The sequence below is a fragment of the Pungitius pungitius genome, chromosome 9 (assembly GCF_949316345.1).
Source record: "Pungitius pungitius chromosome 9, fPunPun2.1, whole genome shotgun sequence".
NCBI classification, from domain to species: domain Eukaryota; kingdom Metazoa; phylum Chordata; class Actinopteri; order Perciformes; family Gasterosteidae; genus Pungitius; species Pungitius pungitius.
The window spans coordinates 16,960,475-16,977,364 of record NC_084908.1 but is presented as its reverse complement, the minus strand read 5'-3'; the positions used below and the strand labels follow the sequence as shown (position 1 = coordinate 16,977,364).

General features: G+C 43.3%; 2 protein-coding genes across 3 annotated transcripts; one reads left to right on the top strand and one right to left on the bottom strand.

Moving 5' to 3' along the window:
- Window positions 1–3,353: 3,353 nt before the first annotated feature.
- Window positions 3,354–9,668, bottom strand: anxa5b (annexin A5b). Of its 2 annotated transcripts, XM_037473136.2 has the most exons (13): window positions 9,520–9,668; window positions 9,224–9,275; window positions 6,595–6,679; window positions 6,241–6,335; window positions 6,021–6,134; window positions 5,833–5,923; window positions 5,329–5,408; window positions 5,113–5,163; window positions 4,742–4,835; window positions 4,554–4,649; window positions 4,405–4,463; window positions 3,867–3,989; window positions 3,354–3,756 (listed from the first exon to the last, which is right to left on the bottom strand). In XM_037473136.2, the coding sequence occupies exons 2-13, from the start codon at window positions 9,224–9,226 to the stop codon at window positions 3,694–3,696; spliced, it is 954 nt and encodes a 317-aa protein (XP_037329033.2). In that variant the 5' UTR covers window positions 9,227–9,275; window positions 9,520–9,668; the 3' UTR covers window positions 3,354–3,693. The 2 variants fall into 2 exon arrangements, with proteins under 2 accessions (XP_037329033.2, XP_037329032.2); XM_037473135.2 differs by lacking the exons at window positions 9,224–9,275; window positions 9,520–9,668 and having other exon boundaries at window positions 6,595–6,688.
- Window positions 9,669–11,905: 2,237 nt separating this feature from the next.
- On the top strand, window positions 11,906–16,203 carry uchl1 (ubiquitin carboxyl-terminal esterase L1 (ubiquitin thiolesterase)). Its single transcript, XM_037473137.2, has 9 exons — window positions 11,906–12,041; window positions 12,142–12,153; window positions 12,655–12,783; window positions 13,320–13,461; window positions 13,654–13,739; window positions 14,183–14,230; window positions 14,516–14,582; window positions 14,658–14,716; window positions 15,282–16,203. The coding sequence occupies exons 1-9, from the start codon at window positions 12,009–12,011 to the stop codon at window positions 15,363–15,365; spliced, it is 660 nt and encodes a 219-aa protein (XP_037329034.2). The 5' UTR covers window positions 11,906–12,008; the 3' UTR covers window positions 15,366–16,203.
- Window positions 16,204–16,890: the final 687 nt, after the last annotated feature.

Sequence of the window (16,890 nt, the reverse complement as noted above, 5' to 3'; positions counted from 1 at the left end):
TTAATGTGCTCAAAATGCACTACTTTCTTAATGCTTACATTGCTTGTTTGACTTATTATATTTACAAGTTACCCTGAGGCAACAGACCTAAATCAAGTTAGGGGGTGGGGGCATATATTTTAGTCGGTAACCCATCAAACCCATCTAACAAGTGGCCCGATAGGGGCCCTCGGACCGTACACTGCTGGGCATTTACACACTAAAACTGTATGATTTATGAAAGCAAAAGGTATATCTTGAAATTTCTTGTTGTCATGATAAAAGGGAACATAAGTGAGTGTGTTTGGATGTGAAAATCAGTATATATATTTTGATATTTGTATGGGACACACAAAAAAAGAAGAAACTCAGATTTGCTTGGGAAAAAACTACTTACAGGGGCTTTATCCCCATAAAACATAAAGGACGAAGCCTGGAAGTCTCCATTATGTTAGCCTAGTGTGTGGACAGTATATCTGTAAAGGTTTTACTTTTATTGAGTAAAGCAGAACAAATAGAGAGAGACTTTAGTGGAGGCCTCACGGCCACTTCACGCACAGTGGAAGCAATGCAGCTCAAATCTCTCCGTTTGCCGGGCAAATTATAAGTCCCGCCTCTCTATGGATTCGTCAGAGCCAATGGAATGGAGCCAGACCCACGTGGGATAGATCGCCCGTTTTCCTGGCCAGTAAAAAGAGGAGACGTGTGGAGCGAGAAATGACGCTCCGCTCTGAGGGCGAAGCCCCGCCCCCCTTTCCCATGTAAACAAGACGTAATGTTCGATCCGAGAGTTTTAGGCGCGTCATTGATTTAGGAGGCTGTGATTGGAAGTCGGGACTGGAGCTGTCAAAAAGCTGGACAAATCAAAATTGCCCATAATTCGGGATGTCCCGGGCATGCCTACCCCCGGAAATGATGCATTCTTTCATTGAAAACTCATAAAAATAACGGAATTTATGTTTAAAAAGTCATAATGTGATTCGAGTGCTTTGAGTTTGTTTTGTTTGGCGATTAGTGGCTTTAAGGCTGAACGCTTCTTTACGGTAACGCCCCCACTGGAAGTGTTTTTTTAATAATGCGCCGTTAAAGGCGTTGCGTAGCCACGCTTTGCCAAAGGGACACTCAAATCTTCGCAGAAACGAATAAACGGAAGGTCTTCTACAGTCTCTGATAGAAGATTATGAAAGAATAACGCATACTTCTCGCTAGAAATGCCATCGAAATGCATACAAATGCTGATGCTTTCTTAAAATATTGTGTTTTTCACGGAGATTATGCTGACCGTCCGCCATGTTTTTCTTTTCGCTACCGGGAAACTTGATAGTCACGTGACCTATTTGCAAAGCAATGTAAATGAATGGGCCAAAAGAAACGTAACATAGTAACGTTATTTTGGGGGAAAACGTAACATGACTACGTTTATCACGGTGGACCAACGTAGCCATTTCACGCTTTTTTTGGAGACTGGGTTGAAATAAATCTGATTTGCTAGATTTACTCCATCAAATATAAGATGTTGAAGCTCGGCTGGATTTAGAACAATCACAGAAAAAATGGGAAAAAATGAGCCAAAGTGATGTTTGGACACCATGGTTGTTCATCTGGTTGAAAAGGGGCTGTTGATTTTTGGGCTTCAGGTACATTTCTTCTTTATGAAGCTGTGACTTACTTTGTGGAAACCGTTGCTCACGAAAACTCTAAACTCAAGTTTAAAACGGATTCTCTAGCAAAGAGTCACACTTTATGTTCTTTAAAGTGCATCGTCTTTTTTTGTACTTTTGCAACGATTCCGCTCTTCAACAAAGTTCAGTTTTTGCTTTAAGTCTGATTATTTGACGGCTCACACGATCATAACTAACAGAGGGAAACCAATGTTTTTTCTTCTTCTAGCTAACTAATCGGTTAATGAATGTCATCAATTTATTCTACACCAATACCATTAAACCTGCTCACATATATGAATATACTTTAAATGTTCCCTTTTATGGGAACATAGTAGCAGATAACAACCTGTTCTGTTGTAAGTTGGATATAAGACGTTGGAATGTAAAAGAAAAAAAAAAACCTAAAATCGCAAAAACATGATAGCAAGGTTTCCTTCGCGTTTGGCGGGAGGCTCCAGTCTCCTCGTCACGTTCTCCTGGGCGCTTTGTTCCCCTGTTGTCAGTTCACATCCGTTCCCTCCTTCCCCCCCTCCTGCTGCCGATCACCTGATGTTCCACACCCACCTGCACACCTGTTCCCGCCCGATCAGCCCCACAGTCTGTCTTTAACACCTGCCCACCTCCATTGGCCCACTGACTGTGTTTCTATTGTGCGTCGGCCTGGGAGGGTGTTGGTGAGGGAATATTCTTTAGAGGTTTAGGTTTAGAGTGGCAGAGAAAGCCTTCAGGAATTTGTGTGTTTTGGATTTGTGACGACAAACCAGATTACTCCCAAATTTTTGTGGATTTGTGAAACACGACTTCGTGTCGGGTCATGAGAGCAAAAGTGAAAAGACATTCTTTCATTTGGGACGACCTGAAGCCATCCGCTGCTTTGGTTTGATTTTTGTGTTTCTTTATCGAAGAGACAGATGCAGAGATAAAGTTAGATTAAAAATAAATGACCAGGAAAAACTAAAGCTTCACTGCAACTTGAAATATGTTCCACAGGTGCCGTGTTGGGTCTCATGACCGTAGGGTGTGCTAGCAGACCGGTCTCCTCATGTGGGGATAATTAGAAATTCCAATGTTATACAAAAAGAACATTGACTTTCTGAAAATAGACACTAACCCGTCTTTACGTCAAGACCAGTCCCGCATTCCTTAATGCTATTTAGCTCATTCTTTTGTTGCACAGCATGAAATAAGCACCTGCATCAACACAGAGTAATGTGTTCAGGTGCGGTGAATGCAAGAGAAAAAAAATAACTTTAGTTATCAAAAGACTATGCAACACAAAATCCTCTGTGTTTTGCATAATTCAAATATCCAATTCTTTTACTAGAATTCTATTTCACACACAAATGTTCTTAAGAATATTATCCAGTCAACGTTCTGTGTTCCTAGTTTGTTTTGAGTTATTTCTCCTCCACCGTGAATTGGTGCACACAAATTCCGCACAAAGAGATATGACATTGAGTGAATTGTGTAAAATATTCAAACAAGACCAACATCTTTGAGTTTAACAAAATGTAATTTGTGTTTTGGTGTGAAAAAGGCTCCAGTAAAGATCAATTAATTAAAGCTTTTCTGATCTGTAATGCTCTATCTCCCTCTAGTGGCCATCATGGGACGTACAAGTGAAATCACATCATCATCATACTTTTTAAACATGTACTATATATGTGTACATGAGATGCTGCAGAGACCAAAAAAGAAGGGGCTTTGTACTTCATCCGTTAAAATATTTATTCATGCATTCATTTAACATACAAAGAGCTAACAAAACAATCCTTCGTATTACAAATTAAAGATATATATATTTTTATGTTGAAGATATTAGTCTGTATTAAGCTGTATTAAGCGTTAGCTACCATTGAAAGAGATTATTAGGAGTCATACTTCAAAAAAGGCCTGAAGGGCCGTCTCCCACGTACAAGAACCTTTTATTGTTTTGGACATTGTGTGTTAGCTTCTGGTTTCGTTGAGCCGACGGCCAAAAACAGAAAAAGGCCGACTCGGACACGAGGCACCTCAGGTGTGCTGTCTGTTTTATTGCTTGTTGCCCGGGTTACGCATCATCGCCACCGCAGAGCAAAAGCAGGGCCTTTCGGTAGTCGCCGCCGGTGTCTCCCTTTAAGCAAACGCACACGGAAACAAAGAAGAAATGAATAGTTGATTCATAGGCGTATAGCAACGTATGTTCAGCAACATGCGTGCGTGTGTGTGTGTTTGTGTGTGTACCTTGATCATGGAAAACAGGGAGCAGGCAAACAATTTCCTGAACTCGGTTCTGATGTCCAACAGGTCCACCTCACTGCGAGTCACCATCACTCTGATCAGGGTGTTATCATCGGATCCTGCCCCCTGCCACAGCAAACACACACGATCACTGCGCGCCTCAGGAACGTTTAAATGACCCCCTGAGAGCGCAAGCTCCGGTGAGTAATGAACACTAGTTCACGTGCCCCTGGAGACGGATCCACGTGACTATTATCTGGCCACTTGGCGGGGGGGCAGCGTGCAGAAGCAAAAACAACAGTGACACCTACGGAGTTGATTTTAGGTTTACTTCTTGTTTCTAGAGCAACTCTTTGAGAGGCGTGGACCAAAGGCCGGACCGTTAAACTACGAGCAGCTTTTACTCCGAGATTGGGGTCTGTCTCAACCTCAACGTTCCCTACACTGAGTTTAAAAAACATCAACTCAGACGGTTTTTTTCACATTATGGAGGTGAATCATGTCATGGATTACACTCAACCTACTGTCTCTGTAGTCTTACCTTCATTGCACGGTACAGAGTCTCAGCAAAATAGGCTGGAACGCTCCTGGCACACTTCACTTTTTGGAAAAACAGAAAAGACACTTGAGAACCGGTCGTCATTTTTCATTCAAAAAGGCGGAACCGGGCCGGCCGGACGTTTCGTTTACCGACAGCCAGAAGCAGGTCCCTCAGGCCTCCGGATGTCTCCCTCTTGATGCTCTCCTCCATCTCGAATCCGGCCAACTTCATGTAGGCATCAAACACTGCAACACACGGGTTCAGGATTAGTTTAGATATTAATGTGAAGCGCAGTTTCAAAAGGCCCTAGAAGTCTCGCCGCAAACGTCAGACGGACCTTTCCTGAGATGCTCCGCACTCCGGTTTCCCAGGATGGTGACAAACGTTTGCTCGTCAGTGCCGAACTTCTGCTCTCCGGCCTTGAAGAGGACCTGCGACCACGGGCACACAAACACTCAACCTACAGGTGACCAACCTCTGTCAAGTCTGAGGGGGAAATGTACTCACTCCCTCCACAAGGAGGCGCCATGATGTGACTACACATTAACTGTACAAACTGCAGCACACACACCCACACACCTACCAAAGCCCAGCAATTAGATCAACAAACACATGTGACAGTCACACCCTCGGACAGGAAGACAAGGAGGCCCATTGATGGCGAAGAGCCGAAGTCAGTCACTGATCAGCGATAGAGAACCGACTCACCTGAGCGTCGGTCTCGACGTTTGCCGCCTGGACGCCACTCTGCCTGTTCCCCTGGGGAGGGACACAACATTACCGTTTACAGCAGAGGAGACTAGGATAGAGGAGAGGAGACTAGGGGAGAGGACATGGGAGAAGACGTGTTTTAAGAAGACGAGGATCTAGCAAATGAAAGAAGATGAGAGTCGACATGGATAGAGAAGATAAGAGGAGATTTACCTGCAGCAGAATAACCAGGAGTCTCTTGAAGTGACCCGAAGTGTCACCAGATATATCTTCCTCCAGGTCGACATCATACTCTGATAAATTAAAAAAATAAGTTTTCCAGTTTGTAGTTTTTAGGGGAATCTTTAAAAATATTCCCATCAGGCTCATCTTAAAACACAACCTGGATCTAATGGAACATCTGCAGTTGTCAGCTACCAGAAACAAACCTCACTGCTTCACGTCTACTTTGTTTATTAACTTCCTATGCGCCCCACGTCTTTAAACCGCCCCTCCTCCACATGCCACACACAAAGTCTGTAATTATAGTTAAGCTACAATAAATAAAACGGTGATCGGTGTGAATCCAAAAAGTTGAAAGCATTAGTGGTTTCAGTTGGTTTCCTGTTCTGGATCCCTGCTTGTCGGAGCCATTCATAATACCCGAATATTCTCATTAGTTTAACAACAGACAGTTGTAGCAGCCATAGCAACGACATTTGGGGTTGCGAGTGGTACCTTTTCTATAAGCAGCAACGATCTCCTTCACCTGCTGAGGTGTCCTGGAGGCCAGGATCTCCACGAGGACCTTCTCGTCGGTTCCTGCTCCCTGCGGGTCAAAAGAGGAGAAAACGCAGGTCACGCGGGACTCGGAGAACTCTCCGTGCACAGCGCCCTTTCCCGCTCCCCCTTTCCGCCACACTTACCTTGATGGCGTGGCGGAGCGCCGACACGTCGTAAGCGAGGGGCGCGGTCATCAGCCCCACGATCAGGGTCTCGAATTTACCGCCCAGCTCCCCCTTCAGGGTATCTACCAGATCCTGTCGCGAGGACAACAGCAGGTACTTCAACGGAACATTGTGTGTGTGTGTGTGCAGGTGCTCTTATAAAACGTGTGCGTTCAAACAGCTGTTAAGTTGCGCCGACCTTTCCAAACAGAGTCTTGTAGGCGACCTTGATCTGCTGCCTCTGGGCGTTGCTGCGAGCCACCACCAACTGCAGGATGGCGGCCTCGTCGGTCCCTTTAAAACAGAGAGGCACGGCGGTTAGCCCCCCCCCCCCAGCCCCTGGGGGGCGGACCCTTCAAACTACGCAATTTACTGAGTCGAGGTCAGCAGACGCGGTGACTGAGGTTGCACCTCTGCTGACGCGCTAACGACTCACTGCGGGCGCGGCGGTGAGTCACGACGGAGAGGAACTCCCTGTTGGAGTTGTACTAGCGACGGACCCACGCGTGTCGGGTGACGGCGTGAAGCTGCGCACACACGCGAGCGACCTTACCCAGCCCTTTCATGGCCTTTTCCAGGGCCTCCGCATCTTGACTGGCGTTGAAGTTCTGGCTTGGTTTAACGGTTCCTCTGGTGGCCTGCAGCATGGAGGGAATGGACAGAGGAGCATTATTCTCATGGACGTTCTTTTTGAAGCACAGCTTACAGATGCATGCACCTATAAAGTTGATGTCTAAATACATTTCAAATGTTCTTCCAACTGCAACACGTTATTTGTCTCCATGACTTTTTTTATTTGTCCAAAATGCACCTGCACCCAGTGGCTTTAAGGCTCATGCTGCAGCAGCAACAATATTTCAGAAGGGAAACCTATTCATCAAAAGAAGATCGTTCTGCTCCGGCTTCTGGTCACATGTAAAACTCGATGGCCCCACTTTAATCAATCTGTAGTTTCATGCTAACATTCAAACATGCCATCTCAGATACGGAACTTGTACGCATAACCTGGTCAAAGAATTGGCCCCTTTATATCATGGCAGAACATTTCTAATCAATTTTCAAAATGTATGCTCACAGCAGGCTCAAGATTACGCATCTGGGGTTCTTAATGTGCATTATGTCATCTCGGTCTTCACCCAATTAATCGAATTCACGAGTACACATTCACAAAAACACGTGCACACCGTGAGCTCGGGCAAGACTTTCAGAGTCAGGTGATTGATTTAATGACCGTCATACGAGAGCCGCGCAGGTGTGCACACAAGCGCTTGCATCACCCTCCTTTCACCAACCGTACATTGTATATAACGTCTGAACCTCGGGGATTCTGCAGGCGGTTCATGGATCATTTCTCTGAATGCGGAAGAAGGGTTTCAGACCAATCGATACGCGGACAGTGGGGATGTGATGCGGTGGAAAACATTAACTTTTAACGATCGATCGGAGCAAAAGAGGCTTCTTTCTGTAACACTGATGCGCTCATCATTAAATAAACGGTTGAACATTGACAATGAGATGGATGGTTGCTCCTTTTTGGAGAGGGAGGGCTGTTTAGAAAGGAAAACCACAGGAATGTCTGGGATTGAGACCTTGAAAAAGTTGCACGTCCAAAGGAAAGTTGGTCTCGATAATCAGGATTCTGTGTGTCGCTGCGAGGGAGGGGGGGGACGCCTGAGAATTTCCGCAAGCTCTCATTCCTCCCAGACGACACACTCATCGCCACAAGCTAAACAAAATCTAATGATCCAGAGACAGACAATGAGATTCTTATGAAAACGGCAACGCAAACACCTCGCTGTGGAATGTTGGAGTCGTACAGCTCGTATGGCGAAGGAGCGAGCTCAGACACGACGGGTCCCCGGCTGGGCGTCCGATGGAGGCGCAGCAACCCCCCCCCCCCCCCCGTTTGTGACGACAGACAAGCCACAACAACACAAGCTGCCCTGCTTGTGCCACACTGTCGAATAATGCAATTTACTAGGAACTATACATATTAACATGGATAACGTTACTCTTTTACAGTTTAATGGCCGGTTTTATTCTGGATCTTTTATATTGTCAACAAATAAAAACCCCTTGTTGTGTTCTTCTAGTTTGTGGGGCTTTAAGGCTTTTTGCATTCTATTTGCATAGAATGCAAATTTTATAAACGAGGAACAATAATAATAATAATCGTATGTCCTAAAAGAGATGAAGAAGAAGATCTTTGACTATGAAACATTGGTTTGTAAATGCAAAAAACTAAATCCATTCTGTTGGGATTATTACTGGATGGGTCACATTGGGAAAGTTTCACCCTAAATGATCTTTGGATAAAGGGAGGCTTGAATTATGGCTGCAGTCCAGAGCCCATTTGTTTCTACTAAAGACTTTAAAAAGTTTGACAAACACAACGTAGAAGAAGCCATAATGAATTCCTTGAACCTGTATTAAAAGAAATAGTGTATCCCTGAGATATTTTGTTCATTTTTTAAAAACTGGACCTGAGTCTCAGACACAAGAAGACCGACTGTGAGCCTTTTAATACCGAGGAGACGTTGGGTTTACAGAAGCAGACTAAACTGTTTGCAGAGAGCAGCTGCACTACATCACTGTGACTCTTTACCACGGAGTAAGATCATGTTCTCCAAGAGCTCCACCCTGACAGAGCAAAAAGAGTTTCCCCTTTAAGAGAGGAAGGTGGGTTTTAAACACTAGTGGGTGGAAATGGGTGGATTTGGAAAGACTCACCCAAATGGAAGAGTGAGTCATACGATTAACTTCTCCAAATGAAACTCCCCTCCAACACACACACACACACACACACACACACACACACACACACACACACACACACACACACACACACACACACACACACACACACACACACACACTGCAAGTTCCAGTAGTTTGATAACTTCTTCATGAAAAGAACGTATTAAAAGCTATACTCGTTCCCTGCAAACTTATTCTTATACTTGTCAGTGAATTCACGATCCAGCGTCCTTTCAGATGAATAACTAAGAATTTCAATATGTTGATCAAAGTGGGCGTGGACTTAGAGTTTACAGGGTAAAGCCCTTTTGAGTCACATATTTGCAGATGTTCACAAAGACCTTTGGACGCTGTAATCGCCAGATTAATAAAACGTGATTTTGAATAAACAGCTAAAACAAACAAGTGAAGGGAGGATGTCTCACCATGTTGTCGGTCCTGGGTACTTATTCTGCGGAAGAAGAAGAAGAAGAAGATCTGTTGGGAGAGGGGAAACAAAAATGATTTAGCAAAGAAGCAAACTATATCAAACCGTCCTTCGCTCTTTCTAAGAACCAGCTGTTCTTACTTAGAACATCTGTAAATAACCGTGTAACCTGCTCGTTATGCGAGCGTGTCTCGTCTCGGTTTTAGATCCCCAGGAAACACACGTCTGTCCTCCTCAGGTGACAACGCTTACCTGTATTCTTTAAATGAGACAACATGAATAATACAAACTTACCGCTGAGTAACAGCCGTCAGATGGAGCGGAGAAATACAACCGCCCGCTGGAGAAGAGAGGAAAGGAAGAGAAGAGGCGGAATCCCACTCCGATAAAACTCTTGGCGCGTGACCGTGTGGATGCGCGTGCACAGGCCACACCCCGGTGCACGCGAACTCGAGCACAGGTCAAGGAAATCGAACAGCCCCGCTCCTGAAGCATTGTGGGAAATGGCGTTTCGGGGGTCCGTTGGGCGAATTGACTACATTTGTATTTCATCTCGTGTGTTTATGAGATGGCTGCAGTACACCCTCATACAAAAAAATACTCTGTCACTTCTACATTTTAAGGACAAGTAAGAAATTGTTATCATTACATTTGGAAATAGGCTTTAATGACTCCGACAGAGTGGTCAACACCTGTGCTAGGTAATCCACCTGATAATATTAATCTTGCGGCCTAGTTGAAACACAACCTCCCACCACCCAGAGGGTGGAGCTAACAACCAAACAATAACAAAATGGCTCTCACAGTCTATGTTACAACAGAAAACATAATAATTACAAATGTCGCAGCTGGTAACGGAGTCATTTAGTCATTTATAAATTGATCAAGTATTAACCTGCAGATTCACTAGTGTCTAAAGTAATCCAGTGCATTCAGTAAAGTAAAAGAATAAAGCAACGATTACTAAGGTGAGGTACCTCAAAACTGTACAGAAGCACAGTGCTAAGTAAATACTTCCCCCTCTGGCTGTATAATCAGCAGAAGGCCTGTGTGTGCATCCATAGGTGAGGACAGACAACCAAATGTTACCTGACAGGTTTCCATATATTATGACTCTGTTGACCTGTATAACAAAAGATTAAGCGACTTCTGCCTTAATTCCATTTAGAGCATATACACTGTCTAAAAAAAACGAAATTTTGAAGTATTTACAGCAAATTCTCTGTTACTGCAAAGTGTTCCGCTGTATCTACCACCTGTGGTTGTTAACTTTGTCTGTCAGTTGTTTGTTCTGCTCTGCAGATAGTGGCGTTCAGATTGTAAAACTCGAGCATAAAAATAAGAGAAACTGCCAAGTTGAGCCATCACATCCGAGGTTTCTCCACTGCAAGTTATACAATTACAGATAGTCAACTCATACACTGTGCTGACGCCCACTAAATATTCAAAGATAATACACCAAATGCAATGCTGTCCTCATTGCCTCGTTGCTACAATGTTTAACATAGGATTGATGATATGTGCTTGTTTTAGTCTGTTTCATTTGGCAACTTTGGTTGAGGAATAATCATATACGAACAGCATTCCACTGACACTTAAACGTATATTATACATTAAAGTAATGCACTTTAGATGACGATGATTTAATGCTTGAATAAATGCAAGCTGTATCAGGAATTCCTCTCAATTAACAAAACAAGTAATGGTAACTCACAGTTTGGATAGGATGTCCAAATACATGGATCTGGAATTTATTTAGATGTAACTAAAATTCAGCTGGTACCATATCAATTAATAAAAGTAAAAGCCAAAATAAATGCTTCAAATGCAAGTTGAGCTGAACTTTCATCCATTCTGCCAGAGATATTTTCCGAAAGGGACAAAAAAACAGATGGATGTCTGTAGAAACAAAAGCCACCACACCACCACACACAAACCCAATGAATAACTAATACAGCAATTTGCAAACTGATTTTCACTTTGATTGTGAAAGGCATAGTTTTAATCCCATGCACAGTTTTAGGGTCCTTTTACGCTTAACCATTATTAATCATCCCCAACAAACTGAAGGCTTCCTCCTGTTTGTGACATACAATAAGTGCATTTTAACCAAATGAATTCCAATATTTTTAATGAATGTCATTTTTAATCTATATTTTATTTTAGATGATAAAATATAAAATACTATTTAGGTCTCAGATGACTTCTGAGGGCCATAATCCCCACACATGAGCTGTTTTCAGCAGGCGCTCACAAACTTGACTGCAATTATGTGTCTTTCTGATCTATCAGGTCTTAAAGTAAGTATAAAGGTAGATGGATGGGAGTTATTACCTGTGATCTGTGTACTTCACACCACTACAATTATTAGTTATTATTATTATTGAAATTGAACTTGGGCCGGAACCATTGTTGATACGGAGTGATTAGGGTTGTACATCTTTGCTTCTAGAAAGATCGTGGATTGACAAGAGTGATCTCGTATTTAGGATGTGTGATCTAACTATTTTTTTTATGATTAAGGAAACAACTCTTTCTGGGGAGTCACTACACAAACACGTGCGTTGCAAAAAAGACCTACCATTTTAAATTACTTTGATATTTCTCAGAAGGGCGGTTAATAATGAACGCCACCGGTTATTTGATGTGAGACACCCCCCTGTCTGCCGGAAAGTGGTATGACCCTCACCATAAAAATGGACAGGCTCGGAAACTTCTATTGACGCCTTCCAACCGACAAGCGATTACTTTGCAGACGCGCAGTCACCCCGAAATAGTGGAAAATGGAGTGGAACCCAATGGAGATCAACCCCGAGGTGGGATTGAATTACTTTTAACCATTAACTGTATAAGCGTAATGTGTTTTGTTTTTTTAAAACGCAAACTCACCTGCGGCCTCTGTTTATGTCGTTTCAGATGCTGAACAAGGTGAGTAACGGTTAAGCTACCCAAACAATGGCGACGTATTGACAACGTTTTGCTTGCTTCTACGTGTAAGTTTTAAAGTAGCTAGCTGACGTTAGCTATCAGGCCAGTTTAAAACCGTTACACCGGTTAAAACAAGAAGCAGGTGGCAAAAACAAGCCACCATGTTGCTACTGCGCAGTTAATATTTATTGTGGCAGTGATGTTAACTGTTAAGGTATAAAACAAGTGCATTCCAATAGTAAGTTAAAAACGCGCCATCAAACAAAGGAACCATCTACCTTTTTAATGTGTGGCAGCATCTCTTCCCTCCCCCCCCCCCCCTAACGGTGCTAGGCTAAAGGGTGTGGTCCTACTGGACCAACACAACGCAGCATCTTCACCCTCCCCGACCCCCCGCCCCTTCCCCCTAAGGGGTGCACCGATCATTTTAACGTTCAATGTCCAACATCCCCAAACGCTTCACATGCATTTGTTTTGGTTCTTGGCCGCCCTGTGCTTCAGATGATGAGCAACCTGGGCGTGGGTGAAAGCTGGTGCTTCTCAGACGTGCTGGGATTGGAGGAGGAGCAACTCTCTGCGGTCCCCAAACCATGCTGTGCCTTGATGCTGCTCTTCCCACTGACCCAACAGGTATTTGTGGTTTGATGGCTGTGGAGACTGTTTCCTGGAAAGCAAGGGTGGGGTGAGTCACTGATCTGGGCTGTTTGCGGTGGGGGAGCCTGAAGTGCAGGCAGAGCACGGTTGCAGACGGCGTGAGAGCTGTGCAAATGTAATGTCTAATGTTCAACTGGGATGCCAACATGACTCAGTTACCCTGTTCAAATCTATTTTATATAGCTGAAAATCCTACATATTCTGCACACAGCTTTACAATCTGTACATGTAACAAAAGCTGCCCTGGTACCCTCACATCAGCACAGGGAAAAACTCGACACAGAAATGTGAGGAACAAACCTCAGCGATAGAGGACCGCTGCCTCTACTGGGATGGCCAGAAGTGCAATTTATTTATTAAAGACATACGGTATAAATCCACATTTTGATTGTTCGGTTGACGGCTGTGCCCTTATCCACCTAAAGCTTTGAAGTGACACCGTTGACCTGTGTTCATGTGTGGGCAGCTGACCATGACAATGCTCTATCTGGGTGGGTGTGTATGTATTGCAGCACGAGTCTTTCAGGCAGCGGCAGGCTGACCACGTTACAGACGGCTCTGAGGTTTATTTCCTGAAGCAGACTGCTGCCAATTCCTGTGGCACGATCGCCATGCTGCATGCCGTGGCCAACAACAAAAGCAAAATGACATTTGGTAAGTACGGTTGGGCGGTCAAGGACAAAGCTGTTTTTTTTACAGTGCAGATATATTTGGCTCATGTTAATCTGGGTTGTCTTTCATTCTGTCAGTCACTGGATGTTTGGAAATACAGTTCATTAGTGTGGCAGGTTACGACTGTTATATTCCTTTCTGATTGACCTAATTTTTCTTTTGCCACTTTTTTAGAAGGTGGCTCTGCCCTGAAGAAGTTTCTAGATGAGACTGCGAACATGTCTGCTGATGACCGTGCCAAACATTTGGAGAGGAACAAGGTAAACTGTTAAAGCTGCTTGATAATTTTTGAATTTTAAAGAATGAAGATTCAGCTGTGGTGCAACGTGGGAACTCAATCAACGGAAGCTCAAATATTATGTATGGTATTGGTAAACTTTGTCACAGTCTGCACATGTTCTTTTTTCTTGTATAGAAATGTGTGTAATAAAATGATCAAGAGCTTAAAATTTACACCAAATAACTGAACAAACTTTAAATAATCTCAATTGCTTATGAACAAGCTACATATTTTGTCCACTTGGGGGCGCCACATGCCAATAAGTCACTCTAAAGGGTGCTCAATGGCTGTTAATTACACAATTTACTAATGCAAATATATTCCTTCCTGTGCAACAATGAAACTTATTTTCTAAAGACTTAAACCTTTTGCTTATGGTTAATTAACAGTTTTAGTGACATTTTCTGAATTTCTCTTCTCCAGGCAATCTGGGAGGCTCACAATGAGGCTGCGGCGCAGGGCCAGTGTAGGGTAAGATACTTGCTTCAAGCTAACCTTGTATTCCCCTTTCAGAAGGCGGCACATACACATATCTCAAGCTGCATTTGGTTTAATCCTGAGACGTCAGGCCAGTTCACCAAACCCAGGCAGCCTCGACCCGTTAACGCTGGTCGAGAGCAAGGCCACGATGGTGGGTTTGGTTGAGTGTCCCGATGTGGTTTGACCTTGCACCCCCTTCTCGAAGGGGAATAACAGACTATTTCAATGTATCATATTTACTACTGATAATAATTCTTCACACTTGAATTTTTGCAGCCGGAGGCCGACAAAAACTTCCACTTCATTGCCTTTGTCAATATAAATGGACAACTTTATGAATTTGGTAAGAACCTTGTCTCAGTTTGTTCGTCCCGTTATGTGTTACCGTTTGGAGTCCTGACTTTGATTTGTTTTTAAGATGGGAGAATGAATGGACCGGTGAAGCACGGAGCTACCAAGGATGACTCCTTCATAATGGTAGGTCAAACTACCTGTTTCTTTTAGAAGATCTGAAATGTTGACATGGAATTGTTAGCTAAAGTTCTTTTGAGTAATGTTGGTAAATAACTAACTGGGAGTGGCTGTTCCAAAGCCTCTTGCTTCAATCAATCAACTTTGCTAACGCACCCTCTCCAATGAGGATTATGCGACTGGACTGGAATGTCCCCTCAAGCTACCACAAGAGGGCACTGCATGCAATACTGAACTCAAAATGAAATGTGACCAATGATCCATCCTGAAGTAAAATGACTGCTTCTTGCATGGCTTGCTTCTCAACCATTACAATGTTTGCCAAAACCAAATAGTTTAAGTATTTGTAAATGTTAACTATTTTGCCACAACACAAATGCTATAGTCTAGCCATGAATATAGCAACATTTCATGAAATGAAGTTTCATACTGAGCTATTGACATTTTATTGATTAGCCCTACTGGGGCACATTTAATTGGCACTAAAAGTACTGATTTTCATGGAATCCTCTCAACGAGTTTTTCATCAGGTGTATTTGATTTATATTTTCTCCTTTTCATACCTGCCCAGGATGCAGCCAAAGTGTGCCGTGGCTTCATTGAGAGGGAGCAAGGCGAGGTCCGCTTCTCAGCGGTGGCGCTTAGTCACAGTTAGAGATTCGGTAGGACACGCATTTAAGTTGTAAACCCAAATGTCCTAAAGCATTCACATGACAAACACAATCAGCAGGCACCCAGAAAAACCTGTGAACCCACACATCTGCAGGCACTATAAAGCATATTGTTTTCACATTCTGTTCTTTCATCTCAAGAACAAAGCACACACTGACACTTACTCACCATTAAACCCTTTTGTTCTACTGACGCAAACTGAGATAAGCTTGTCCACACTGTTTTATGTGACATCATTCAGCAATGGGACTTGTAAACCATGAGGTCAGATATCCCCGCTGCCTGTGTTATTGTTTTTTTGCAGATTTTTCTTTTTGTATGCGATGAAGCCTCTTTCAAAGTAAAAAACCTGATGCTTGAATACCTCTTTGTGCCAATAAGTTTAAAACAAGTGAGAAAAGGCATAAAATGTTTTCCCCCCCAAATACCTTCAGATTATAAAGATCTGATACAGCACACACGTGTCCGTAGGAGTAATTTGACCAATGTTTGAGGGTACACAGCATCTCTTTTGAGTTTTGGTCTTGGGTGACTGTTTGACGAACTGAAGTTTGACTTTAGAATGCAAATGTTACTGGTGTATTGCGAGAGTTTTGTTTTAAAAATGATTCATTTGTAATGTGTTTGCACTTTTGAAGAGAACATTTTCACTTTATCTACAAATGATCAAAGACGCTACTAGTCTGCAAGTTAAACACAAAGTGCAAAACTCCCGAAGGTGATTAACATGAAAAGCTGCTCTCTGCTGGGTAGTTGTTGTGCAGGGTGCTAGTACTGTCTGTCTATGCTGTGCCCTAACCTTTATGACCCTTAAAATGTTGCTGTGGTTCTGTTTACAAAGCAGCTGTGGGTTTCAATAAAGCAACAATTAGACCTGTGTATCTGCTGGTTTCTTTCTGACGCTTTTTAAGCCGGACCCCGACTCCAAACCTCAGTCCGCTTTTGAGGCGATAAGGTCCTCTGGCTTTTGCGTTTTGGCTGCAGTTAAACTGCAAAGGGATGAAACTGGAGCGGTGTTTGTGCTCCACTCACCTCATGTAGATACCAGAACAATACCTTTTTTTTTCAGTTACAAAATGGCAGGCTGTCTGTTTACTTAAATGACAGGTCACTGTTTTATTAGAGCCTAAGCAATTGTGAGAAGGCAGCCCGGCTGATATCTTGAATACAGAAACTACGGATTAATTAGCCGGTTGGCTCTTTAGCTCAGTTTAAACATATTTTCACACCACACTAAAGGACTACTTACACCGGCGTTTCTACTTATGATCATCACTGATTACGTACAACATTACAAACTGCAAACCGTTTTATTAAATGCAGATAGTACTTCATGATTAAGTCTTGCTCAATGACCAAAGAAATGTTTTCCAAATTGGCCAAGGTTCGTAGCTTGACGTTAGGGAGGTCATATTGGTAAGGGTCAGGACCCTAGAGGAGGTAACCTAATGATTTAATATCAAGACCCAATAGCTACCGCAGGCACATTGTCCACATTTTCCCCAGGA